The sequence below is a fragment of the Myodes glareolus genome, chromosome 2 (genome assembly GCF_982192425.1).
Source record: "Myodes glareolus chromosome 2, mMyoGla1.1, whole genome shotgun sequence".
Lineage (NCBI taxonomy): Eukaryota > Metazoa > Chordata > Mammalia > Rodentia > Cricetidae > Myodes > Myodes glareolus.
In genome coordinates, this window is record NC_142027.1 from 52,951,897 (window position 1) to 52,979,588 (window position 27,692).

Genomic DNA, 27,692 nt, shown 5'->3' on the forward strand with positions numbered 1-27,692 from the left:
TAGGAAGAGATGCACAGCACTTCACAGGTGAAATGGATTTCGCCTCCACGTGCTCCCCAGTTTGGGATTACTACACAACTATGTCTTGATAACAAAATAGAATGATATTAGCTCTGATCTTTAAAATAGTATCTGTGTTTGCATTATCAGACTGGAAAACAAGCAAATGAATTGTATAAATATAAACGTTTCTTAAATATATTCAATCGCACTCTTATTTAATTTTGGAAATATCAGATCGATGATCTGACCAACAGTGCATACACAAGATTCTGGGACCCACTGGGATCCACAGCCTTGGTTCTCATAAGACCCAGGAGAGCACAAATCCTTACTCAAAACAACAAAGAAACAAATACATGATAGTTTGATTGTCAACTTGATGAAATGGATGACATTTCTGTCAGTGTCTCTGTAGGCTGGGGGCCCCAGTGGGACATAAAGCTAAAGAGGGAAGAAGCCAGTGAGCTGAGCTCTGCTCTTCCCGGGTGAGAGCATGTATTGCTGCTGTCATCACCCATGGATATCAGATCCCAGCTTCTTCAGCCTTTCAACAGGGCCTCACACCAGCGACTCTACAGGAGAGCATCCAGGTCTCACCCTCAGACCGACACTCACCATTAGTCCCCTTATCCTTAGGCTCCCACTCTTCTGACTGAGAAGCTACCAGGTTGTAGGGCTCAGCAGCATGCAGGGGGCCCTGATGGAGTAGGCAATCTTCGGTCATATATATAAGCTGATATACTAAATTTGCGTTTGTGAGTGTGTGTGTGTGTGTGTGTGTGTAAGATTATAAGATAGATACACATACTCTTTTTTATTATTTTAATTATGTGTATGTGCGTGTGGGTATATGCACAAAGCACATGAATGCAAGTGCCCACAAATGCCTGAGGTAACCAGTATCCCTGGAGCTGGGGTTAAAGGCAGTTGTGAGCCACCGGATGTGGGTGCTGGGAATGGAACTCAGATCCTCAGAAAGAACAGCATGTGGTCTCTGAACCACTGAACCATCTCTCCAATTCTGTTCTCTCTCTCTCTCTCTCTCTTCTCTCTCTCTCTCTCTCTTTCTCTCTCTTTCTCTCCCTCCCTCCCTCTCTCTCCTGTTCTTACATGAATTCTATTATGGAATGCTACAAAATTTTCAAAACATGGAAAAATAACTCTTTTCATCTTTTTTTTTCATTCGAAAGAAAAACAACTCATATTGTCTAGGGACCAAGATGTAACCAACAGCTACAGAATGGGGAAAACTGGGATAGATGTCAAACTGGACAGAAAAAAAAAATGGATTACTCTCTAAAAAAAAGATGTGTATGAGACCCCCCCAGTACCCCTGTCATCAGACTGTGAGGCCAATCTCAGCAGTAAACAAGACAAACACTAACCTAGCCACCTACAGGCGAACGCTCTTTCATTGTAAAGTGCTGGAAGAGACATTACAATCACAAAATACTTTCCACATACCAAGGAACTGCTGACTTGGACATGTCATATGACTTATGGAAATATCGATATGTAGCTTTCAAACAAGCAAACCTTAGCTTCAGGGAGTCTCATACACTATGATTAAAAAAGAATCCAGCAAACCGCATTTCATGGTGTGCCTCAAAGAGAGCTGGCATTCTATTACAACATGTTTAGGAACCAAGCATCAAATGTGGCCCTGTGCAGTTCTAAACCACAGCAACCCTGTTTACCAAGCCTTGCAAATGACTACCATCAGCCCAAGGGAAAACACTGCCCAGCCACAGTGCAATCTGTGGGACCCACTGGTCCTCCACAATAGGATGCAGATGCTTCTGGCGATGCTGCCAAACAATGCACTTATTTGAGACAGAGTTAAGTGTAAGCTTTTAATTTTCTCTTATCTAAAATACCTGGGCCATAAGGGGCCTTGGCTACATCTGGATAAGTAGGAACATGCAGATATCAAACAGATGAAATCTGATCACTTAAGAGTGGTTTCGTTAGCCTGGGGTACATCTTATTGGTCAATCAGCATTCCAACTGTCCTTGGACCACAGCTCAGCAGGAGAGGGCTGAAATGCCTACTGACCAGCTGAAATGGTTGTCTCAAGCTGCACAGCCTCACATGTGCACACTTGGTGAGAAGAGCACCATCCTAACACCTCACACGGACACAGGTCAAAACAGCATAATTAAAGCTGTATACCTGATTTCTTTAAAAGAAAACACAAAAAACAAAAAACAAATCACACAATGTGGAAGGGGATGTGTAGGCAGGGGCAGGAAAGATGATTAGAAATGAACAGCCAGCTAAGAACAAGAAAGATGGAAGAAGAAATGTTAAAATAAAAACTTCTCAAATAACATGGCAGTTTGGATGCTATTTAATACAGACTTGGAGTGATTACATTTCACTAATAAGCCCTTAGAGGTTCATAATTATGGTTTCATCTTTAATGATAACTTTACTTATCTTGGGTTTTCAATCAAAATTGAACAAGTTAGAAAAAAAAACACAACCAAGTTAAAAATATTAGCTGCTGTCATTGTGACCCCACTTTCTGATGCACGGTTTCCACAGTAGTGGGTTGATTAACTCGTCACGTTTACCCACTCTGCAATCAGATCAGAGTGTGTTTGCTCTCGGAAACTGCAGCCTTCAAGTGGATTCACTCTGGGAGTTAACTGACCCTCGGTGCCCATAGAGCGAGCACAGCCGATGGCTGTCCCCATCAGGAGTTAGCAGCATTCAGGCTTCTGGTTTTTGCTCTGGTCATTGATTTTTCTGTCACTTAAGACTGAAATCCAGCCTGGACAGGTGAGCGGTGGCAGAGGATTTCTTTGTAGTTGTGATTTATAATTTCTTTGTATCTAACCAGGAATATATTTTTGTGTCAAATAAAAGACCACTGGGCCTTAAAGGAGAGACATTTTGTGTTTCTCTGTGTACTCAGGGCTTGTAGCTGAAGAAGTAGAATTCGTGTTAAGTCTTGAGAAAGAAAGAAGAAATTGCTGTGGGCAAGGAAAACATTTTTCCTGTCTCTCAAGGACAATAAAAAAGACTCCAGGAGCCTGCTGCTCCGATTGGTTTATAGATAATAAAGAACATCTAAATAGATCCAACATTTTCAATTTCCAAGAAAACAAAGTATGATCCTTGATTCTTCCATCTTAAGCAAAACCCTTTCCCATCCAAACAGTTCATTCGCCAGCACTGTTCTTCTCTGAGAAAGTGAGCTGAACAGTCAAGGCCAGGCCTGACCATGTGTCTCTAACCCTAGCCCTTGTGAGGTGGATGCTTTGGCTACATGAGGAGTTCAAGGCTGGCCTATGTTACAGAAAACTTTAATCTCTGTATATTTAATCCCTATTTACTACACTCTCTAGTGTATTTCAATTAAATAGTTTTGCTTTTATGACCAGGCCTGGTTGTTCCAGAATTTGAAAGGAGGTAATAGAGATCAGAAGTTAAAATTGAACCTGAAAATTGTATGTTTGAAGCACAAATCTCGGTTCCACGGGTTTTTAATACCTGAAAATTCTGTCTATGAAAAAACAATACAGAGCCAGCAAGAAGGCTCAGCAGGCATAAGCACTTCTCCCAAAGCTGGGTGACTCAAATTAGATCCCTGAGGCCCGAATAAAAATGCAAGGAAAGAAGCAACTCCACAACGTTGTCCTCTGATCTACACACACACACACAAACACACACTTCACAGCACATATATACGCATGCATGCATAGCACATACACAATAATAGCAACCATTTTAAAAGAAAGATAATAGAATGTTAATGTTCAGCAGAAAGTATACTCTTTTGAGTGTGGTGTATGTGTGATGTATGTGTGTGCACTGTGTATAGTTGTGGTATATGTATGTGCATGCCGAGTTTGTGTGTATGGTAGAAGTGGCTGCATGCAAGCAAGTATATGGAAGTCAGGGAAGGATGCGGAGTGTCTTCTTCAGTGACTTTCTACTTCACTGATGAGATAGCATCTCTCGTTGAACGAGAAATTCACCATTTCAGTTGGGTGGCCAATGAGATCTCAGTACCTGTCTCTGTCTCCCTGGACTGGGGCTACAGCAGGCAAAGATAAGCCTAGCTTTTTACATGGGTGCTGGAGATTTGAACTTACTTTCTCATGTTTACAAACGAGGGGCCTTTACCCACTGAACTATCTCTCCAGCCCAAAGTTGAAATATTTTTATGGTTTTCTCATAAAGACTTTTTTTTTTTACAACATAAAGAATGACAAGTACGCTGTTGATAGAAAACTCAAATTCAGCTGTTTGCCCTGGAATGAGGGCGATTTTGAAGAATTTCAGTTCATGCTTAAAAAAAAAATCAATAAAAATGTGTTCTATGTAAATGCCTTTGAACTGAAGATTTAGTACCATAAAAAGTAATATTCTTAATGCTAATGGAGATATATCTTTATGTATTTTAAAAGACAAAATTCTACCATTTCTGTATGAGCTAAAGTTTTTGTTCTTTAGTACACAAGAAAAAAAATCAAGCTTAAGCATCCCAAATGTTCACATGCTTAAAGCTATTATGATTGGTGGAAATTCAGAGCTAGATCATTGTGGAAGAACTTCCAGTTGTTGGGGTGTGTCACTGAGAGAGGATTGTGTGACCCCAGTGTCTCCCTCTTTTCATGGCATCTGTCCGGGAGATGGGCAGCTTCGCTCCACTATGTTCCCTGCCATCATGCACTGCCCAGAAGCAATGGGGCAACTGAATCAAAAACTGGAAGTCAAAAATGACTTCGTTTTTTTGTTTGTTTTTTATTTATTTTTTATTCTTTTGGTTTTCGAAATTAGCTTTGGAGCCTGTCCTGGAACTCGCTCTGTAGACCAGGCTGGACTCGAACTCACAGAGATTCGCATGCCTCTGCCTCCCAAGTGCTGGGATTAAAGGCATCGGCACCACCACTGGGACTGTTTATTGCCTCTTTATAAGTTACTTCAGGTACTATGCAAAAGTAACAGAGAGAACATTCAGTGTAGTCATTTGTGATAGATAATTCTCATTTTTGTACAATATAACAAGCCATTAATAAGGAAAAGGGATTACAAGTAGTATTCCTAACAGTCTCATCAAGATCGCCCAAGAAGTTGATATTGCTCATGATTTATCAAGTTCCAGCCTTTCAATCAACAAGTAAAGTCACTTGTTGGGACTGTGAGGAGCCTTAGATGTGGGGAATCTGGAGAACAGAGAAAGTCACCAGCACTTACATGTACTAAAGATGAAACTCAAGGCATATCAAGTTCCTGGTTGGTTTTCCATCCTTGTGATACATGAGTCAATGTGTAGACTAAAGGAAGATCTCCAGAGTGAAAAATTTCACAGGAAAGGCTCTACTAACTTCCATAGGAAATTATCAATTTCTAAGTTGCTTAGCACAGTACAGGTTCATATACAAGAACCTGTTTGCTAACTGAATGGGTTTCTGAATTATATCAAAGGATCAAGCCTAGACACAAAGCTTTTTTGTGGTCATGGGTTATCTCTAGTGATGATTTATGACAGCAAAGAGAACATCCCACTGGAGCGCTGTTTAACCGACATCCACAGTGAATACTTAATTATCCAGAGGTATGCATATGTGTTTTTGCCTAGTAGTCTTTGCTTGGAAGAGCATAAACTTACCAAAACTTTGAGTGACATGTGATTCTTGTTCTGAAATATCAAACAAATGTTGCATAGTGTAGATGGTTTCTGTCCCTATAATACAAATTTTATTGTATTATAGGCAGAAATCAATTTTTCCATGTGATTGAGAAACCTTATTCCAACATACTTTTTTGAGCAATTAAAAGACCTCTGATGGTCTTACACTTTTGTAGACCAGCTTTGCCATGCCATAGCTTCTCTCATTAAGGAAGTCATTAATCACTAGCGAAGCAAAACAGTCCCTGACAGAAACTCATTTTAAAATAAAAACCCACTAAAAGAGACCAGAAAAATAACCCTTGATGCTCCCGTTCGTCAATGAGGCTATTGAGGAATCTTTCCTTCCATCCTTGCCCTTTTACTTTCAATGTAGTTTTCACTGTTAAGCATAAGCGCATTTTAAATTGAAAACGGGAGTAAACTCAGTGCATTTTGCGTTTGTCAAAGGTGCTGTGTGAAGAAACAGCACAGCCGAAGAGAGTCTGGAGTTCTGTGAACAGTGTGGGGAGAAGAACCAGGGCTTCACTGCGGCTGGGACACCCTTCACCTTTCCAGGTGACTTGCTCTACAAATTTTTAGGTTATTATCTTACTGACTACTTCTGTCCTAAGCACACAGGAGTGAGTTTCATGCCATAAACACCACTGTCACTTCCTCATAGTCTCAGAAAAATTCACAAGATAGAAGAAAGTCAGCAAAATTCACAACTAGACATTCACTTTTCCCAGAATGCCTAGTGGTTGCGCAAGTCCCTGGGTTCCATCCCGAGCACATGAAGAAAAGGGGGGAAAATGATGAGGGAGAGAAGAGAAGAGGCAAAGGAACAGAAGAACTAAATAAACATAAGGCTCTAGCTCTGGTGAGCTTTGGAAATTTCAAAATGCCCATAGATGTCCCACGACAGTAGCCAAGGAAGAGTTACGTGGGACAGAGAGCAAGAGGCAGCATGGACTGCAGTGGCTGGCTGGTCCACACGGAAATTCCACACCCCTACATGTACCCTGGGAGGCTGTCTCCAACCCTGGGGATGTAAGTCAAGGCAAGAGTGAGGTCAGAAGAGGAAGATTACCAGGCGCTCCATCTCCTGCTCCCTGAGTCTCTCCTCCCTCTGTCGGCGGTGATAATCCATCAGATCGTCGCGGCCTGAAATGGAGCTGATGCTGCTTTTCCGTTCTCGAAGGACAGGCTGGGGCGTTTCTGAGGACTGTCGTAGGCTTTCCAGATCAGAATCATCAAACTCCATAGATCCACAAGAGAAGTTCCTCCTGGCCACAGGCACTCGGTCTGGTTCTCCAGAGATGAAGGAATGACTCGGGCTGGTCCCTGAGTAAGAAGCCCTATCAAAGTCATCTGAAGAGGTTGAGGCCAGGAGCATCTTCCGGGCCACTCGAGGGCTGGCAGGGACACTAAGGGTGGAGCTTACGTAAGGATTTCCCTCTGACAGAGAGGTTTTATAGGGTGAAGTCCCTGAGCTTAGAGAAGAAAAGTTAAGGTAATTGTCATTATCCACTATGCTATGAGGTAGATCCTTTTCCCCTAACTGACCTCGTTTGGAATTGCCCAGGGAATTTCTTGGAGGCAGGCTGAGAGGCGGCATCTGGCTGTCTGTGGCTTTATACAACCTGGGAAGCGATCGGCTATAGGCACCCATGTTACTCAGGCTGCTCCCTGAATACTTCCTTGTTCTCACACTGATATTTTCAGAGGCTGGCTCCTTGTGCCGGCTTAACCGGGGCTGAAGGGGCAAGTTGTCCGGTAAGTTCATTTTCCTAGCTTGCTTTGGGCTTGAGGGCATGCTCGCTGCCCCAGATCTGCTGACCGGTGCGGAGCCAGCGCTGCTCAAGGAACCCCCATTCCACATGGTCAAGAGCGAGCCAGAGGCTTTTCTTCCTTCCAGCCCCCCGAGAAAGTAGACGTTGTCATGGGATTTATTCCTAGAGCTGTATCTGGAATAGGGGGGCTTCTCTGAGAGCCTGGAGGACCTCTCACTGTCCCGACCAGTATAATGATCCAAATCTGCTCTCCCGAGTGGATAACCCCCCAGAGAGGCTGCGGAGCTGAGGAACGACGTAGGAGGCTTCATGGAAACATTTTTGTCAGTTCCCTCACAAAACTGTTTGCTTCCCTGGAGTTTGACCAAGGAGGGGCTGCTCCTAACACTGCTGCCCAAAGGAGAAGGGCTTCTCTTGGTGGACACAGGTTGGGAGAGGGTTAAATACGAGCCAGAATAGTCCCCGTTGGCTTTAAACTTCAGACTGGAGGAATATTTCCTCGGGCTTAGACTCTCCATCATGTTCTGTGGCTCGATCTTCAGGGAACGTACCCCAAGTCCTTCCTCTAAGCTACCATTTTGTAATTCCAGCTGCTTCTGTATGTGGTCATCTCCTGCCATGATACTGCTGGACCCTGTAAAAGCAAAAAAGAAAAAGTTTTAGATAAAAAAAAAATATGAAACTGAACTAGAAGCTGAAAAATAAGCATCACTGAGCAGGGATGTATATTTTTGGCACAAGAAAAATAACTCACGATGACAACAACAGAATTTGAGGGAAATAAATCTCTAGAGAGATGACAGCGCAGGATTAGGCTGGTATGTACAGATGGCCATTTTCCCCTTGGTGCGCTAGTCTTAGGAAAATCATCTGCTTCCTGAATGTCTTGTGTATACCTAAAAGAAACACTCAATTGCTCTTCTTTTAGACGTGACTGCTAAACTCATTACCAGCTCAGTCGTGAAGAAACAAAATCCGTATCTTGACAGAAGAGGAAGGTTTGTGTTACGCAGTGTTCAGCAGGAGAGGGCTGAAGAGGGGTTCATTGGGGGAACATGGTGGAAGTTCACTTCTTAAGTGGAAAGCTGGAAGTTCCTGTGCTAGTCAGAAAGAGGCAAGACATACAACACCAAAGGGTGTCCTCAAGTTGGTTGCCTCATGGCCAAAACCCTACATTATTCTATGCTTTGAATTCCTTGGTACCCTGAATGGGTTGTGCTTATCCTAGGTAGCGAGCCCTCTTCTCTAACAGAAACACTCTGAGCCTCTGGTCCGCCTATCAAACCCCCCAACCACTTGAGAGACAAAGTAGGGTAGTATCTTCCATGAATAATATTTTGTTCAAAAGGAAGTAAATGTTTTGAGTCTTAGATTCAAACATTGACCTAAAGTTTTAATCTATGAAAGATTCTTGAATTAAAACTAGCACTGAAAATGAAAAAGTTTATAATTCTGAATGATAGAAACGATTTTTAGACATTAAAAAAACTCACAATTTTAATAAGTACATGCAGGGCTAAGACTTTCCTCCAGCCCTCAGAGACCTTGGACAGCAAGGTTGGATGAAAAGGATGTCTAGAATTTTTATCTTATGGTCACCTGCTAACTCCCATTGTTCTATAGGCAAAAAACTCAAAACATTTTTCAATCACATCCATCCGTAGACCATAGGGGGAAGACTTCATTCTCTTTGTTTAGCCTCGGATTCCCTGAGCAAACTCAAGCAACTCAGCATGGAACTGCTTCTTACCCACAGGCTGAGGTCAGGAGAATTTCCCTACTTTCTTCCGGATGATCCATGGATTTGCCTATGCAGAGCTACAGTCCCATGCCCTCCCCCAAGAAATTCTACCTTGGATTCACTGTCCTCAAAGCTCCATGTGCCTATATGTTAAAGTGTTGTATATTTTTAAGATTTATTTATTTATTATGTGAAGTGTTTTACCTACACATATGCCTACATGTCAGAGGAGGGAACTCTACGATCTCACCCATGTGACTGCTGGGTACTGAACTCTGGACCTTTGAAAGAACAGTCAGTGCTCTTAACTGCTGAGCCAGCTCTTCAGCCCTAAAATGATGTGCTTTTAAAGAATAGCTAAAACAAACCTCATAAAGCATTGAAGTTATACTTAAAATTTGGTTCCAGATGGCCCTGCTGTCTGGCTCCTTCATTGCCTGTGGCCAGTGTCCGTCTCCCGCAAGACAGTTCAAACCTTGAAGGCAGCATTAGTCTGGCTTGAGACATGCCTTGCAGTGGTCCTTTGGGGGGGCGTGACAGTAAGACAACCCCTCGCCTTGGTCTTTTCCAGAATTCCTTTCACCCATTGTTGGTCTGTCATTTAGAAATCGTAGTAAGCCTTGGCCAGTTCTCCCAACTGAATTATCTCAGGACTGAGGAAGTAAGAAAAGAAATGGGTCCTGAGGACTTCCAGTGTTATTTATTACATAGGACAAGTCACCCTAAATGCCCAGTGATGTGTGGAACAGCTACAGTTAATCACAGGTATCAAAATGTGCAATCATTTTAACACTTGTAATCATTTAATATCATGAACACTACATTTAGAGTGTATTTTATAATACAAGGTATATTCATATAATATACATCAAAACATTCAGTGAGTATAGTTAGTTTTCCTAACTATATCCAAAACATTGATTATAATAAACACAGGGACCTCCAGTGCACAGCTGACAGTTTTCCTACAGTGCTCAGGGCAGAAATTGGAGAGTCATCGTGGTCTCTGGCATGTCTTCTTCCCCCCTCATTGCATCTGTCAGCAAACCCAATCATCCATATTCCAAATCTTATATATCTTGCTGTTCCACTGTTGCACCCCAGAAAACCAGCATCTTTTGCTCCCAGTGCTTACCCTCCTCCCACACTAGAAGCAATGGACTGAAAATATACCAAAAGTTACTACTGATTTTACCCGGGGTGGCAATATTACTGGTGATTTCATACCAGTTTACACTGTATGCATTTTGATTTTTTTGACAATAATCTGGCATAAAATATTGGAATATACTACCATCTTGGCTTTTTGTTTGTTTGTTTTGTTTTTGCTTTTGAAGACAGGGTTACCCTGTATAACAGCCCTGGCTGTTCTGGAGCATGTTTTGTAGACCAGATCAGCTTGGAATTCATAGAGATCATCCTGCCTCTTCCTCCCACTGGGATTAAAGGCATGTATCACCATCACCCGGCACCATCTTGTTTTTAACTTGATCAGATTTTTGTGTGTTTGACTACTTGGTCACCAGAAGTGGCTCTGTTTGTGATGGTTGTAGAAACTTTAGGTGGTAGAAGAAGTAGCTCAACCATGGGAAGGGTTCTGGGGTGCCCCACTTCTGGTTCACTGCTTCCTAACTGGAGATCAGTGTGACCAACAGTTTCTCATTCCTACTGCCATACTTTTCTCACCATGATGATGGACTCCCCTTAAAAGGCAAGCCAAACGCACCTGTCCTTCCTTAAGGGGATTCCTGGCAAGTATTTTGTCACATAAGTGAAAAATAACAAATACACTAATTTTAAAGATTTATCATCAGATACAGATAATTAGTTCATTCATTTTTTTTTTGAAACTGAGTTTGTCTGCCTATCTAAATACATATGCATATTTACTTGAGCTTGGTACCTCTTAGTCCTGAATACCAACTTCACCCTTAAGGAAATCGGCCAGACAGATGGTCTTTCTAGCTCCATGAGGAACATCAATAGCTGTAGACTCCTCTCTCCACCCTACTTACAGAACACTCTTCATGCGCGATATGATCCCATGGCCAGAGGCCTAGAGATAGAAAATGAGTAGGAACTAACTGCAGGCCAGTATGGGCGCGGGTAGGCTGGGCAAGGGTCTGAGAGGCAGGGCTGGAGACCCAAGTGGGGATGTTTTGATGAATCCCCAAGCAGTTGAGGACAGGACTGCAGGCAGAATGTATCAGAGACTACAGCTGGGTTTAAGGGGGGAAAAGGAGGAGTTGGGCTTGTGGGAGAAAAAGATGAAGGCTGCAAGGACACCTCACCAAAGCAGCACAAGCAAGAGAAAGGAGAGGGACAGCAAGCACACAAGAAGAGAGCTGAAGGAAATCCTGGGTTTATGGCCATCTTTATGTTCAATGCTGCTGTGTGTGCTTGGGGTTGGGGTTTCCTGAACATTTTACGTGAACAAAGACGAGGCCGTGGTGAAACTGTGAGATCCCTGCATTGTGTTATTGGGAAAGCAAAACAGACCCAAAGGGTGTGATGGTTACACACACTCCTCTATACATAGCCCCAGAAGGTCTGTGAGCCGCAAGGAATGCATCTGGTGCCCATCTGAGAGAAAGGACAGCCTGAAGAAGTCTAAACAGGAAAGAAGCTAATGTATGCTGAAACGCCTGCATTTACTTTCTGATCCATAAGTTTAATCCTTCCATTACTCATGCTATTTTACCACCTAAAACACACATTCATCTTACTGTCAATCAGAAAGTACCAGAAAGTTAGGATGTAGCAGCCTTTTGAAAGATGTTACAGAAAAACCACAGCACTTTTTTCCCTGGAGGAGAAAATTACTTCAACCAGTTGTCTAAAGGAACATTGTTAAATGTTTCTTCAGAGAGTCAGTTTCTCTGTGGTATGGTTTAAATTGTTTTTTTTTTTTTAAAAAAAAACAATTCTCTGGTTTCTCTCATACCAGATGACTGTGAAGCTCATCTCATTCAAGCTGTAACTGTCTAATAGTGAAGTTACGAGGTAGCCATCACCAGGGCAGTGTGCATTGCCATTTCCAGCTAAAGAAGACACACCCAGAAAGCCAGGCTTTTTCAAACAAAGGGCTTGCTGTGCTGTGTGACAGAAGAGGACTTCAGGTCTGGCTGACAGGTGCAAGCAGCCCGTTGGTTCTAGCCAAGTAAGTGACTTTGGAGGATTCCTACAATACATAGCCACCTCTGAGGATTACCCAATACAGCAGGAACTGGTCCTAGAAACGCTGCAAAGGTAACGGTAAAGAAGTGGAAACCGTGCCATACCATTTTGGTGAGCAGAAGCAACTTTAGGAGAGCCAACTTTTAAAAGTCCACAAGCTGTAGGCCAAAATGTTCATAATATAATGGCTTGAGTTCATCCCATGTCCAGCCAGAGCTCTGGAGCTGGGGGTGGGGCGGGGACTGGCCCTGTGTGTTTTGTGGCTGACTGTGGTTGATGCCTGGTATGAAGGCTCTCCAGCACGCTGGTGGTCCAGAGGTAGGCTTAACTGTCAGCACTGATGTTTACGATACGGCACTGTTAGGATTAAAGCATGTACTGATGACATGTAATTGAATTCGGGGCCAGTTAAGAAGCCCCTCAGAGACAGGGCCCTTCCTCACAGGAGTTCTGTGGGTTATTTCTGTGGCAACCATTGACAGTTGATAGGGCCTGGGGGTATACTTTGAGAGGACTGAAGGGAAAAGCTGAAAAGTCTATTTTAAACACAGGGCCTATGCTTTATAAGGAAGAAAAATGGACACACGGAGCTCTCCTTGTCTTTCTCCTGATGGCATCAGAACGTGAAGAAGAATGGACTAACTAGAGCCTCAGGAACAAACTCTTGCCCCTCTCCCCTAGTCCCCTTTCAGAAGGCAAATGTTGCCTAGCAACCCTTGCTCTCCATTAACCCTTTGGTCTTCTCAGTGTCCCGACTGCAAACTTTACAAATGGCCAGTCTTGGCCCTGAACCCTTCTTCTCCATCTCTGCAAACAAGCCTCACCTCTCCACATGTCCCCACAGCCATTTGTAAACACTCCCTCCCAGCAAACGATCCCAGGCCTCTCTCCCAGGAGAGTTGCCTTCATCCACAGCCAAAGACCGGGCCTTCCCATTGTCTCAGTCCCATCTCCACAGGACCTGGCTTTGCTTCGTCCTCATCCTGGCTTTCGAACCTCTGCTCCTTCAAACTCCTCCTCCTCAATCATGATTTTACATCCCAAGACAGAGGATGAAAACATTAGTAGACATACTCTTTTTTTGTTTGTTTGTTTGGGTTTGGTTTTGCCTTTCAAGATAGTTTCTCTGTGTAATTCTGACTATTCTGTCCTGGCTCTGTAGACCAGGCTGGTCTTGAAGTCAGAGATCTGCCTGCCTCTGCCTCCCGACTGCTGGAATTAAAGGCACGCACCACCACTGCCCTGCTACAGACATAGTATTCTTATTGTTCTGTTTTCTTCAACAAATGGATTTCAACTCTTTCCCTTTGCATCACATTCTTTGCTCAAGAATCTGTTTGGGTAAAATAACCACTAGACTCACATAAGTAGGCTGATGATCTCCAATGAAGAGGCTTCATTGTCTCTCGGAGATCCAAGAAAAGCAGTCCCAAGGGGGAAAATGTATTTTTAATGACTGAACAAAGACCTTGTTTTACGCTAGAAGACTGTACCTTTTACAACAGACAGCTGCAACCCTTAGTGTGTACACACATACAGACAAGAACTCATTGTCCACATATCCACAGCAGCCTAAAACACACAAAGCCCTTTTGTAACATCCAGAGACAATGCTTCTGAAACCAGACTTGAAGCATCCTCAGGCACAGCCAATGCTGAGGGGATTAACACCAGGCCTGGGGAGAAAGGGTGGGGGCACCAGGGGTCAGAATGCTCAGGTGGTGTCTCCACTGACTACAGGGTTTCTTTCTTTTGCCTTTTTTTTCTTTTAATTTTTTTGCTTTATCATTTTCTAAAGCCATCTAAAAGAAGAATGATGGTGAAGGAAAGAGAAACAACCGTGATACACGACTGTACAAGGGAGAGAAAGGAATGGAAGGCAACGGGAGATGAAGATGACACTGAATACAGACAGAAGAAACCAGGCCTGTGGGGAAAGGCGATTTCAGTTCCTTCTAGTCAGCAGAGAGGAACCTAACGTATGGCTTCCACTCCTTCCAGCTCCCTCTAGGTGTCTCTTTGTACTGAAATCTAAACCCTGTAATGAACACCGCAGATAGTACCCAGAAGAGTCTAACAGGGATCACAGGCGACGGCCAATGTCCACACTTTAAGTAAGGCTCTTTCTCAGATCGGAAGCAGCTTACTCTGGACTGCTGTATTTTATCAATTCCTGGGACCAAGGCTTGAGAACTTAGAAGACAGTCAAAGGGCTACAGAACCAATTATAGGTTTCTTTTAAAAAGAGGTTTTGTGCTAGTCCCTTCAATAAAATGCTTGTCTGCAGGAACTTTACAACATTCTTTAGACTATCCAAGGAATTTGGCTGCTGTTTCCTGTGATAAGTCTTTGTAGTGGGGGAGGGATACAGAAAGCAGATCTGGCCTCAGAAAAGGGGGGGGGGCGGTCACTGAAGATCCCTCCCACTGGCAAAATCCCAAGTTTTACCTAAATTATCAAGACGTAAGTTTTATCAATTAGACTCACATGTGTGTTTAAACAGTTATTAAAGAAATTTTAGCAATATGTGAAAAGATAACACATTCAATGAGTAAATGCATAATAAATTCCAGTTCAAGATTATTCAAATTAGAAGTATGCGGTCTTTCAGTGTAGAAATCACAAGGGACAAAAGAATGTTCTTTTTGGTATTGCTGTTTGTGTGCGGACACGCAGGATATGCTGGGGTGGCGCACATTCCACAACCTGCATGGAAAAAGGAAGCATCTTTACCTGCTAAACAACCTTGCCCAGAAGAATGCTCTATTAAAAACACTAAAGACCACCTATGGGGGCACACACCTGTAATCCCAGCAAGGAAGACCAAAGTAGGAGGGTCATAATTCAAGGCCAGCCTGGTCTACAAAGTGAAATGTCTCAAAAACAATCACATCAACAAAATCTTACCATGAAAATGCATTCACTTAATTCTAGAACACTAGAGGGTATAGTGGGGGAAAGGCCCCAAACAAAAACCACGTGTCCAATCACAAGGGGGGGGGTGGACGGGGGACAATCCGGTCTTGAAAAGGAGCTATTCCAGGTTAAAAGTCCCAAGAGACATAACAATGAAATGCAATGGGCGTGCATGGTTTGCAGCCTATGGGCCCCAATCCATCTGCTTAAAATATGTTAAAAATGCCTGAGACAACCAGAATCTGAGTGCTGTGAAAATCAGAGCAGCGCTGATTTCAAAGGTGCAATAACATGTTTTTTAAAGCTCACACCTACCTAGAGTCACACTGTAAATTCTTTATAGATGAATAGCTAGGTGTTGGGGACATGGTTTGTAACAATCCATACTCAGAGGGAAAATGGGGTCTCCAGATGAAACCAAATTAACAAACGGAAGCAATCTGGGCTCTAGGTGCCAGTATACGTTTGTTTTTTCAAGACAGAGTTTCTCCGTGTAACAGCCCTGGCTGTACTGGAACTCATTTTGTAGACCAGGGTGGCCTCGAACTCACAGAGATCTGCTTGCCTCTGCCTCCTGAGTGCTGGAATGAAAGGCATACATCATCACAGCTGGCTCTCACTACACTACACATTTAACGTGTATTTTACATTTTGTGTGTGCTTAAATTTTCTACAGTGATCCGGGAAGTGGTGCTGCATGCCTTTAATCCCAGCACTTGGGAGGCAGAGGCAGGTGGTTCTCTGTGAGTTAGAGGCCAGCATGGTCTACACGAGCTAATTCCAGGACAGGCTCCAAAGCTACAGAGGAAACCCTGTCTTGAAAAAAAAAATTATACAGTAAAATATCTTTCCAAAAATTAAATAAATTAAAAAGGCAACATATATAATTTATATACACATGAATATATATACTGTAGCCAGACGAAATAAAAATAAAATCTATATACTGGCATAAATTATAATGGGCTCACTCTATACAAAAAAGGAGTGGGCCTCAGCAGCTTGCATGAATACTAGCTTATTATACTAAATCAAATTCTTTAAAGGATGATTTCTTTCTAAAACACCCAGGAGAATTTGAAAGTAAATGCACTGCCAAGATTATAAATAAGTAGGCTATTTTATTAAAGACTCTTACAAGATAATGCCAGAAAGAATACCTAAATTTCAGCCACATCTGTGCCCAAGTAAAAACCATTGCCCCAAGCAGGAGGCTACGAATCAGAGGCAGGAGGATCTGAAGTTTGCTGTCAGCCTAGGCTTCCTAGGGGATCCTGAACTATATAGTGAAAATAAAAACAGACAGGGGCTGGGGGGAGGGTTCCGTTGCCATGGCAAAGTGCTTGCTGTTCAGATCCCAGCATGATTTTTCCAAATAACATTCCCCAGATTGAAATTTACCTAATATTATGATCTGGCAATGGTTAGAGAATACGTCGGTTCTAGGAGAGGGAACAAATGGAAGTCAGCGCTGTCTCCCACAGTGGGAGTGCTTTTAATGCCATGCTATCCCTGGGCTGAGAGATCATATTTAAGGTTTTAGGCGTGAATGCTCTACCACTGTGCTTCCCCACCCCCACCCCCACCCCACACATGTTTTCCCTGTTAACTCAAAAACTGAGGTGGATGAGCTGTGAAAGGATGGTTGGTACTTCTCAATAGTGGAAGTACATTCTGAGAAAGGCACAGATAGTTGATCTCATCACTGAGAGCATCACAGAGCGTGGCCTCACGCAGGAAGCCGGACCCGCATTACAAGGCAACTTAGTCTTATTTGACACCGTCATGCAAGAGGTCAGTTGAGTGAGATGTCACTCTGTGGGCCAGTGAGACAGCTCAGTGGGTAAAGGTGCTTTCAGTAAAGTTGAGAAGAGAGAACGGAGAACAGCTTCAGAGTAATTTCCTGACTTCCATATGCACCCCATGACAAGCAGACACCCACATACCTCACCGTTCCCCAACCTTACCCCTCTAGGTTAATTTTTTCAGAAAAGAAAAATCACTGTGAGGCTCACAACCACACTACAAAGCAAAAAGCTACAGTGGTGGCATAATTTCTTCATTACTTCAACAGCTGATTATGCAGGGTGGATATTGTAAGACACCCATTTTTTTTTTTCTCTTTTACAACTTGCCTTTCAACCCCTCGCTGCAGGAAAGGGGGAATCCTTGTCCCTATTATGATCAGTAAACACTTGGCTAAGTTCAATTTACTTTTAACCAGTGCTGTGTTTTCAAACCCTTCACATTTATTTTTACTTGTATGTTTGCCTGTGCAAAAGAAAGAGAGGGAGAAAGAGAGAGAGAGAGAGAGAGAGAGAGAGAGAGAGAGAGAGAGAGAATAGCTAAGACGTGTGTGCACATGATTCAGGAGACCAGAAGAGGGCGTGAGAGCCCCTGGAGCTGGAGTTAAGGAAGATGTGAGTCAATTGCAAAGGGGACTGGGCCATGGGTATTTGGTTGTCCAGAAAGGCAGGAAGTGCTCTTCATTGTTGAGCCATCTCTCCAGGCCCTCAATGTTGATTTTTGTTTGTTTGTTTGTTTGTTTTAATGTCCCTACCCAGAAGACCTAATAAAGGAAATGGTTACTTTGTGATGTTATTTTTCTTGAAATGGGTAATCCAGTACAAAGAACACTGGGAAGCTTGCCAAGGACAGGAGTCAGGAGGTCACACCTCTGTCTGTGTCCACCAACTAAAAGCAGTAATATAGGGACTGACTGAGAGTCGTTCATCTGTCTCCGTCTTGTTGAAGCAGAAGTTTGTCAACGTTTGAAATGCTGAGAGTGAACTAGACACTCCTTGCACCTCAAAGTTCTGATCTTCCAAAGATTACTGGTTAAATCGCCCAAGAGTGCCTGTTACATAATGCAGGAAATGGAAATGACCACAGAACACAAGCATGTTTTAGTGATAAGACAGCAGCTACCTAACTCGGCAAAGCTTTCCCCACTCTGCTCCCCACGGCATGCCCAGGGTATGGTAAATCATCTCAGAACAACCCAGTGAGTTCTGGTCAAAACTACGCTAATGCAGCATAGCATAGAAGCTGGCTCAGCATCGTATACAAGACATATTTTGTCTGCATTCCTGAGCCTTGTAATTTCCTTAATAAATCTGAAGTTGTTTTTGAAACCCTACTTCAGCAATGATGCAAGCAGTGTGGCAGCCAGACACCTCTTGCCGGCCCTTTGGAATACCTCCTGGCTACTCACACTGGGCCTGAGTCGGGCAGAAGAAGGAAGGAGGCGGTTTCCACCACACTTATCTGCTCTGAATTTACCCGTGCAAGGGGGTCAAGAAGCGAATCTTAGAAAACTCTTATAATTTTCTCCTTTTCATAATTTGATAGGCTAATTCCCAATCACACTACCAATCTGGAGAGGTCACCAGCAGTGTGCAAACAATCATTCTAAAATGATAAATACCAGCTTCCCCTGCTTAGTACAGTGGCAGGTCTTAGAAAACACTGACCCTGCTTAAGGTAGCCATATTAAATACTGGCTTGTACGGATAAGGAAACATACTTCATCTAATAAGATCAACTGGGCACATTTAAGAAAGAGTTCTCTTATGTACTAAAACTGTATATAAAGTTTGGCCTATTGTCTCTAAGTCTGCTTCTTCCCAGCAAGCTTCGGAAGTCTTTGACCTTCCCACACCTCCATGTGATGATTTTTACTCTTGAGTTTATTTCCCTGACCACTGACTGCCAGAATGCTTCAGATATCTTGCTTTTAAAGTAGATACAACAAAAAGCTGGTTTTCGGCAATGTGTAAGACGCACCCCTAAATATCACAGACACGTCTATTTTGCCAATTAACCTCTGCAAGATTAATTTCCTATATGAGACAAACACAAATTCTTGCTTAGTAAATTTTAGGCTGAAGGGATTTGAAAGATGTGAACCACTCCCTTTGGCTTTATTTGTTTTCAAAAGGCAAGAGACATATTCTTCAAATCCTAGGAAATATTTTCAGCCACTAACTTTCTTGTCTTAATTACTAAAGTCTCCTGTCATGGTAGCATAGCAGGGCTGGAAAGGGAGTGACAAGAATGACCAGCTGGAAGGTGAAAACGAAAAGGTTGCTACCTCCCTCTAGTGAAGAGCTTGCAGGGGGCAGATCTCCAAAGAGCCATTCCTTTCAGAGTTCATCCTAAATGTCTCCATATGCTTCCCTTTGAGAGGCACCTCTTGGCTAGTTGCCAACGTGAGATCATCCCTTAACAGCCTGTGGAGCTTTGACCTCCCCCAGGAAAGGCACCCCAAAACCTCTTCTGTATCAACCGAACCTCCCAGATCTGAGGATCAGAATGACCATTTAGCACCCAGGACTTGAATCCATAACCACAGGCCTAATGCCTAGCACTAGTAACATAAACAAATTAGTGGGTGTTGCTATTTGTAACTGATACAGGCCATACAGGTACAACTTTTCTGATACCCAAAAGCTCATTGAAGACACAGGCAGGGTGGTTCATGCCTGTGATTTCAATATCATGGAGAGTTTGAAATAAGCCTGGGGTACAAAGTAGGTTCCAGGCTAACCTGGGCTACAGAATGAACCCTTCCCCCAAAGCAAAGCAACAAAAGACCAACAATAGATGGAAAAAAAAAAAAACTCACTGAGGTAATTCCTTTCTAGAAACGGAGTCATTCGATAATTCATACCTACTAAACTTTAACAAGAAGTTAGCAATAACTTTGGATTACTACCAAATCTTTACCACTAGGAAAACAGATGGAATGGTAGACACTACGTGGTTCAGGATAAGTGGAGAAGCAAAGTCAGAAAATTCCTTCTGTCCTGTCACTGCCAAACCCTGTGTGAGGCTTGGGGTAATGGTTTCAGATAAGTGAGTTCTGTGTTTTAGAAAGAGCCTCTCTCTGCCTGCCTCTGAACTAGTCCTCACTGTCTACCTGTGGTGGTGTGAATGAAAACGGCCCCATTGGTAGGTCCCCAGTTGAAGAATTTGGGAATGATTAGGAGATTATTAGCCCTGGTGAAGGAGGAGTGTGGCTGGGGTGGGGCTTTGAGGTTTTAAAAGAACATTCCAAGACAGTCTCACTTTGCCCCCCACCCAACCCCCTCTTCTGCCTGTCCATCAGGACGTAAACTTCTCAGCTTCTGCCCCAGTGCCCCAGTGCCATGCCTACCAGCTTCCCACCAGGGACCAGCCCCTTGAAACTGTAGGTGAGTCCCCTAATTAAATGCTTCCTAAGAGTAGCAGTGGTGTTTCAGGGTTCTGGCCTTGAACTCATAGCAATCCTCCTACCTCAGCTTCTTTAATCCTGAGAATACAGAAGGGGACCTACCAAACTGCAAATGAGTTAAGTGTTTTGTTTGTTTGTTTGTTTGGCTGTTTGAGATAGGGTCTGATTTGGCCCAGGCTAGTTTTAAGCTAAGCTTGCCACGTGTTCAGGTATGACCTTGAACTCCTGGTGCCCAGGCTTCAACCACCTGACAGGACTGGAATTACACACCACCACCCCTGCTTCTTTTGTGATTCTGGGAAGCAAACCTAGGGCTTCCTGCAGGCCAGGCAAACATGCTACCAGCTGAGCTACATCCCAGGCTGCTAAGATTTCTAAGGTTCCTTTTACCCCCACAATTATTTTCCCCAACTTGCCCTTAGTGGTCAAGCTTGAATTGTCTTCAGATTTCTGATCTGAGTCTGGTACTACAAGTGAATGCATTGTATACACCTACCCATCAGCTTATGGATCTCTCCCACCTACCCACCTACCCATCAACTGCTCCAAAGCCAGCTCACTTCCATAGCTGCCAGGCATCTTCTCGCCTCCCTGCTCAGGAGGCTTCCTTCTCCTCTCCCCTTCTGTCTGAGATAACCCTGTCCATTCATGTGCTCTGATCCTAACACGCAGAGCGGAGAGCAGAGGGGGGGGACACTCAGATGCTCTGCTTTGTACCTGCGTTCAAAGGCAGCATCTGCTATGTCTGTGGGACCATCTGTTGCTCACTTTGACATGGAAAAGATAGTGCAGGCCTCAGAAGTGGTGTCACAGGTCACGCACACCCAGACATATGCTCCATAGTCACAAGAGCTTACATCATCACCCTCATCCAGGACTTTATTTTCTCGTGAGGAATAGTATTGCTAAACTCTCAAAAAGGGTCAAGTCTGGTTGGTTTTAGGTTTTCTGCTAAAAGAAAAAAAAGGTGGTTATTGTTTCTTTGTTTTTAAATCTGGCTTACCTAACTATCAATTATTAAATTCTCTAATTTCAGACTCTAATTAGAGCTGGGTCTTCCCCTAACTCACTCAAGGTCCTATCAGTCTTTTATGGGCATATCACCTATGAAGTGAGATCTGAACATTGATCACCCAGGCTCCCTTGTGCTCAAACTCAACTTTAAGCCAATTCAAAAACATCAAGAAAACCCAACAAGGATCAGCCCTATAGTCTGCTAAGACTCTTAATGCCGAGGATAGGAGGAGCCACTGTAGGTGAAAAGGCCTCTAAGACACAGCCTGTGTTGAGCAACAAGAAATTAGGTGAAGACTCAAATTAAATTAAGATCACTAATTTGCTAACATCTGGCTGACCTGGCAAAACACTCTAGAACAGGGCTTGGTCCAGATAGGCCTCTGTGTGTTCTGGACATTGCAGGATATTTAACAGTATCCCAGATCTCTATCGACGGACACTGGTTGCATTTCCTTACCCTCAGCTGTCATAACCAAAATACACTGTGCCAGCATTGCCTTCAGACCGGATGCCACCTCCTCTTCCTGGGAACTACTGCTAAAACACACTGCAAGGATTTAAGACAAACACATCACTCGGGAGGCGTCTGTGTTTCAGATGGACAGCATTCCCACATCTAAGAGTTAACACAGAGAGATTTAGTGACACATCATGAAACACAGGTATTCTTGGAAACCATAGAAAGCTCTTGTCTTTCCCTGTCCCCTGTGTCACTACCTCTCTGCCCATGGCTGAAATGTAGCATCCTGTAAGGTCACCTGCCCTAGCCACAACCCCGGCGGCTTTGAAACTTATGCAAAACTCATTGAGACTCCTGACATGATTTCTTCATTCTACTCCACAACCCAAGCCTAGAGTCTTCCACACTGATGAAAGTAGTGAAGACCAGAGTTTGGTCAAATCAGCTTTGGCTTTTTCCTCCCTGTCCTGGGAAAGCCAGCTACAGTGGTCAGCTTTGACCAGAGTGGTTGAGGAGATGTGTTAACTCTTCACCCACCTTCTTATCTAGCTTTCCTGGCTGCCCCCGCCCCCGTAGGACCCAGCAGACATCTCTGCAGTCATTCTCACCCTGGAAGAGCAGCAGCTGCCAGCTGCAGGGAAACCGACTGAAGCCTGAAAATTGACTGTGATGATGACTGCTCCTAACCAAACATCTCATTTTGCCGCTTCTGAGAGGGCTAGGATTTGCAAACTTCCCTGCCTCAGGAGTGAACGCTACATTAGCTGAAAGCAAAAGCCAACTCCCCTCCCCTTTAAAGGCCTTTGTCAAAGTTTGGAGACACTGCACAGAGTTTCTTAATTATACCCCATGTTTAAATTCCACAATAAATTTATCAGGAAAAATAAACAAATAAAGATCTTTCAAACAACTAAATCCAAGATATGAACAGGGAACCTGGAAAGACCCAACTGTTGCTTTTCAGAGAACCTTAACTCTCTATTAAAACAAATATTTACCCAATTGAAGCCAATGGCACTAGGCATATTCTGTTAAAACACTGGGCCACTCTAAAGGTTTATTTATCCCAAATCCAACTACTCTGTTGCTATCCTACCAGGAACAAAGAATTCAAGTGCTCCAAGGGCAAAAGTTTAACCCTATGGAGCTGTGGACCATATTTGGAGCCTCCCAGCTAAATCCAGACGTTTGAAGCTCAGATGGGGGTAAAAAAATCTCAAACGTCCAAATTAAGCCCAAGTTGGAAGCTTAGTTACAAGCATCATAGTTGAAAATTTACATCTGTAACTCACACATTCAGATTCTGGAGGGAAACGCGGCTGGCAAATATTTATACTAACGGCCTCCACATTTTATGTCTCTTCCAGACCCCTCACAGCTGCGACTGGCTCTAACTAGCTGTGCATCCTAGAAATCTTGAGTTATTTCAGAACCACAAAAGGAAGATTTCCAGGGAAAAGGGCTGGGCCGGGCTAAAGGATTTCCAGCCTCATCTCGTCCACATAAAAGGCTGCAGGAGTCTACCCCCTCACTTAGGAGAGAAAGGTAAGGGAGGGACCACTGGAAGGATTTGTTAAGCTTTTCCAAACAGGAAATCCCAATCCGGGAAGGGGCAGCCCGTCAGCCTTTTAATTTCCTGGCGGTGGCAGGAGTTAGCTAGGTCCTCGGTGCTTCAAGTGCTGAGAGCTAAGGCAAAGTTACTCAGCGCACCAAGAACAGTCCGGCCGCTCCCCGCCGTGAAGGGAGCTGGTGAAACTGAGACTCGAAATGCTCCCAGGACTCAAGGCTGCCGTCACTCAGGGCGAAGGGAGCAGCACACCATCAGCGTTTAGGGAAACGAGAGCTGAATCGCCATCAAGGGCTCCTGATGAGAATCTCGGTCGGGAGGCTTACCCTGCAGCCTCACTCTAGAAACAAAGTACAGGTAGAAGTCTAATTCAAAAAGGTCCTCTCGGAGTCCCGTCATCTAGCGGTGGACTTCCTCTTTCCCCGGGGTCCACATCTCTGCCTAATCAATCTAGAGTTTCCGCTAAAGTTACCTTCGGGACCCTTAATTAAACCCTGCCTTTTCGCCACAACCACTCTGGATGCGTTATCCCTACTGGATACCCTTTCCCCATGAGCCCTCCACTTCACATCTTTATACATAAGTGTGGGGAGGAGCAGAGTATCCTAGGGTTGGTTGTACGGTTCGGGCTTTACCGACCCCTGCACGGGCTTTTGTCCCTACAGTCTGCTTCCCTTGTAAAGAAAATCTGCGCCCAAGGCGCCCACTCACCAACTCATCTTTCTTTGGAGCCGCAGTTCTCTCCACCGGTCCCGCTGCCCTTGGGCCTGGCCCTCGCCCGGGTCCTCCCTCCCTGGAGTCCCAGTCCGGTTCTCCTCCCGCAGCCGCCGCAGCCGCCACTGCCGCCACTGCCGCCACTGCCGCCACAGCCTTGCAGCCAGCCAGTTCTTGCAGCCAAGCACCGCGCACTCCAGGCGCCCCTCCCGGTGGGGGCGGCCACTGCCTCCTCTCCGCCCCCGACCTCCGCGGCGCGACAGGCGGCTACCAACTCGGCTGCGGGGGAGGCTGTGTCCCCAAACAGCCACCAGGGTGCGCAAAGGCAACTCAGCGCGCTCCTCCAGGCCCAGTGCAGCCCCCTACTCACCTGAGGTGACAAGGCCACCGAGGGCCAATGACTACAGAAGGCAGACGCACCGCTTTGCTCCGTGCCACACTCAGCAGCGCCCCTCGGATCGCGATGGTGGACTCCACGAAGCTCAGTCCTGGCCCCGACCCCCTTCTGAAGCCCAGCAAGCGGGTCCTCCGGGTTCCAGCTGGGAAATCCCGGAGCCTTCCGGCTCCTGGGCATCCAAGTGGTTGCTGCTTTTACTGCTGCAGGAGTGGACAGGCTGTTCGTCCCATCATCCGACTCCACTTTCTCAAAGCCGTGTTCGCAGCAGTGTAGAGTAAACCTTTGTACTTGGTCTCTCTCTCTCTCTCTCTCTCTCTCTCTCTCTCTCTCTCTCTCTCTCTCTCTCTCTCTCTCTCTCTCTCTCTCAATGTACCGGAGAACACACGTCCTCGGGTGGTGATTTCCTCCCCAATGATGAAGTTTCTGCTCTGGGAAACTCCAGGTGACCGCACCTCTGCCAGACACTGTTCTCCCCCGGGGCAGGTTTACCTGATGTGTCAGAAAAGCAGCTATGCCAAACAGCAATGGAACAGCCTGGGGTCAGGAGACGAAAAACTCCGTGGTACTGATTTCCTTGGCATGGTGTCTCATAAACGGTTCTGTGTTTTCCATATACATACCAGTGAAAACTAATGTAGACTTTTTCCACCATTACTTCCCTGGAGGTTACGAAATAGACTGGGGACACCCGCAGTCCATGTTGACACGCGCAAATGTAGCTCTTTGCAAAGTGGGGTTTCAACGATGAAAGACAACCCCGGAGGAACTCACAGCGTAAGGAAAGCACAAGGACCCGCAAACTCTTTAATTAATAATAATGTAGCCTGGACAAGTTGTTTTAGCTAACAGCAAGGATGTTTCCAAGACTGTAGCATAGCAACAGAGGTATAGGTGATGCCTGCGCCATGAGGCAATTAATAAGCCTCTGCTTTGTATATGCAAAATGTCTGAGCTGTGAGTACACTCACTTAACGAAATGTCTATTTAAAATGTTACATTTGTGTAAGTAAAAGTCTGAATTTTTAAATTAAATATATTTTACTATTTATACGTATGTGTGTTTTGTGTGTGCATGTGCACGTGAATGCAGGTAAGGTGGCAGTGGGGGAAGAAGAAACAGTTGTGAGCCTCTCGAAGTGAGTTTTGACAACTAGACTCCGATCCTCTACAAGAGTAGTGCAGCTCTTAGTAGCTGAACAACCTCACCAGTCCCTAAAGTTTGACTTCTAGTTTCTGCTATAAGAATGGTTAGCATTTTCCAGTATTCTCTGCTCATCACCACCCCAGTAGCATTTACTCCACCGTAATAAATTCACATCAACTTAAAATCACTTATCACATCTCAATAAAAATAAGACACTCCTACCTTCCTTTACGTTTCTATTCACTTACGGCTTACCGATTTTAAAAAAAAAGCCTTTCAAGAATTAAGAAACTGTCTCCACTTTCTGCCTTCTCATTTATTCCAGTTAGAAGCTGCCTTTATTGTGTCTCCTTGAGCTTGAAGCTCACACCTGAGAGATTGCTCCTTCCCAGGCGTGGTGGTACATGAGGGTAGTCCCAGTCCTTGAGAAGCTGATACAAGAGGATCAAGAGTTCCAGACAAGTGTGGGTCTCATAACAAGCTGGGACCAGCCTGAGCTATGTAGTGAAGACCTGACTCAAAACATAAAAGACTGCCAATTGAAATCAATATGGTGGTTCCTCAGAAAACTGTGAATCGATCTACCGTAAAATCCAGCTATACCACTCTTGGGCATATACCTAAGGGACACTCCATCCTACCACAAAGACAGTTGCTCAGCTATGTTCACTGAAGTTTTATTCATAATAGCCAGAAACTGAAAACAACCTAGATGTCCTCAACCAATGAATGAATAAAGAAAGCGGTACATTTACACAGTGCTGTATTACTCAGCTGATAAAAAACAATGACATCATGAAATTCGTAGTCAAATGGATGGAACTAAAAAAAAAAAAAACAAAAAAAAAACTATGGTGAGTGAGGCAAACCCAGACCCAGAAAGACAAACATGGAATGTACTCACTTAAAAGTAGATATTAGCTGTTAAGTAAATGGTAATCAAGCTACAGTCCACGGTCCCAGAGAGGAGGAAAGAGGAGGGCTCTGTGGGGGATGCATGGATCTCCCTGGGAAGGGGAACCAGAATAGATTTTGTGGGTGGACTAGAGGCAGGACAGATGGGAGCAGAGGGATCAGTTGTGTGGGGGACGGGGAAGGCACCAGTGACTGCTCATGTAACTCAGTATAAGCAAATTCCAGTACTGCTTTCTTAGCACTGGGGGGGGGGGAGAGGGGCACCTCTCACTTTCGGCAATTACCAGCTGAAATCTAGTTCCTTCCATCTTCTTGTTTCCGTTGGCCTAAGGACTGAGTACCCAGAGTTCAGATTTGGGATCTATATTCAATCTACTGCTTCCGTTAGTGCTGTCTCCTGCCCCATGGAACTAAATCCCATCACATATCCACTGTTCACACATTGCAACTCCAGACCAACCCACTCCTCAGAATCTCAGGCCCCCGGCAGCTGCCCACGAGGCTACCTACTGACCTAGTAGTGACTGTTCTCAATGCTGATTCCCTGAGACGTTTTCCCCTGTCTCCAACCCCTCTTTTCCAACGGAAGTCGTCCCCATATCAGATCTAAAACTTTACATCATCCGCGACTTTAATTTCTCTCCAATGCCTCAGGAAGTCTTTCCCGCTTTTTCTAAAATAAATTAAGAATTCAGCTACTGACAACCTCACTGCTAATCTCATCTAGATCCCATCTGCCATATGTCTTGGCTTTCCTCTTGCTCTCTTTCAGGATATTGCCAGCCCAGACACCAGGGTGATCACTGTAAAATGTGAGGCGACACAATCTACTCCTATCCTTAAAATTCCGCAGTGACCCTATTCAGTCCAAGCAAAAGCCATGTGGTGGCCTCGAAGGACATTGTTGACCCACTCCTCTCTAACATCACCTGTTTCTCTCGCCCAGTTTTCGGCACCATGTCCTCCTCGATAATCCCGCCTTTGTTTCCTGGATACTGCATCTGCC

At 44.4% G+C, this 27,692-nt stretch overlaps 1 protein-coding gene across 14 annotated transcripts in view; it reads right to left on the reverse strand.

Moving 5' to 3' along the window:
- The window catches only part of Phldb2 (pleckstrin homology like domain family B member 2), a 220,684-nt gene that overhangs the window by 72,195 nt on the left and 120,797 nt on the right, over nucleotides 1-27,692 (reverse strand). For 12 of the 14 annotated variants that reach the window (XM_087900469.1, XM_087900508.1, XM_087900506.1 and 9 more), the window contains exon 3: nucleotides 6,721-8,057. In XM_087900469.1, coding sequence (XP_087756595.1) covers nucleotides 6,721-8,057 — 1,337 coding nt within the window. Of the gene's footprint in view, nucleotides 1-6,720; nucleotides 8,058-24,227; nucleotides 24,364-24,600; nucleotides 24,734-27,692 lie in introns of those variants that run through there. The other 2 variants (XM_087900478.1, XM_087900477.1) reach the window with 2 other exon arrangements.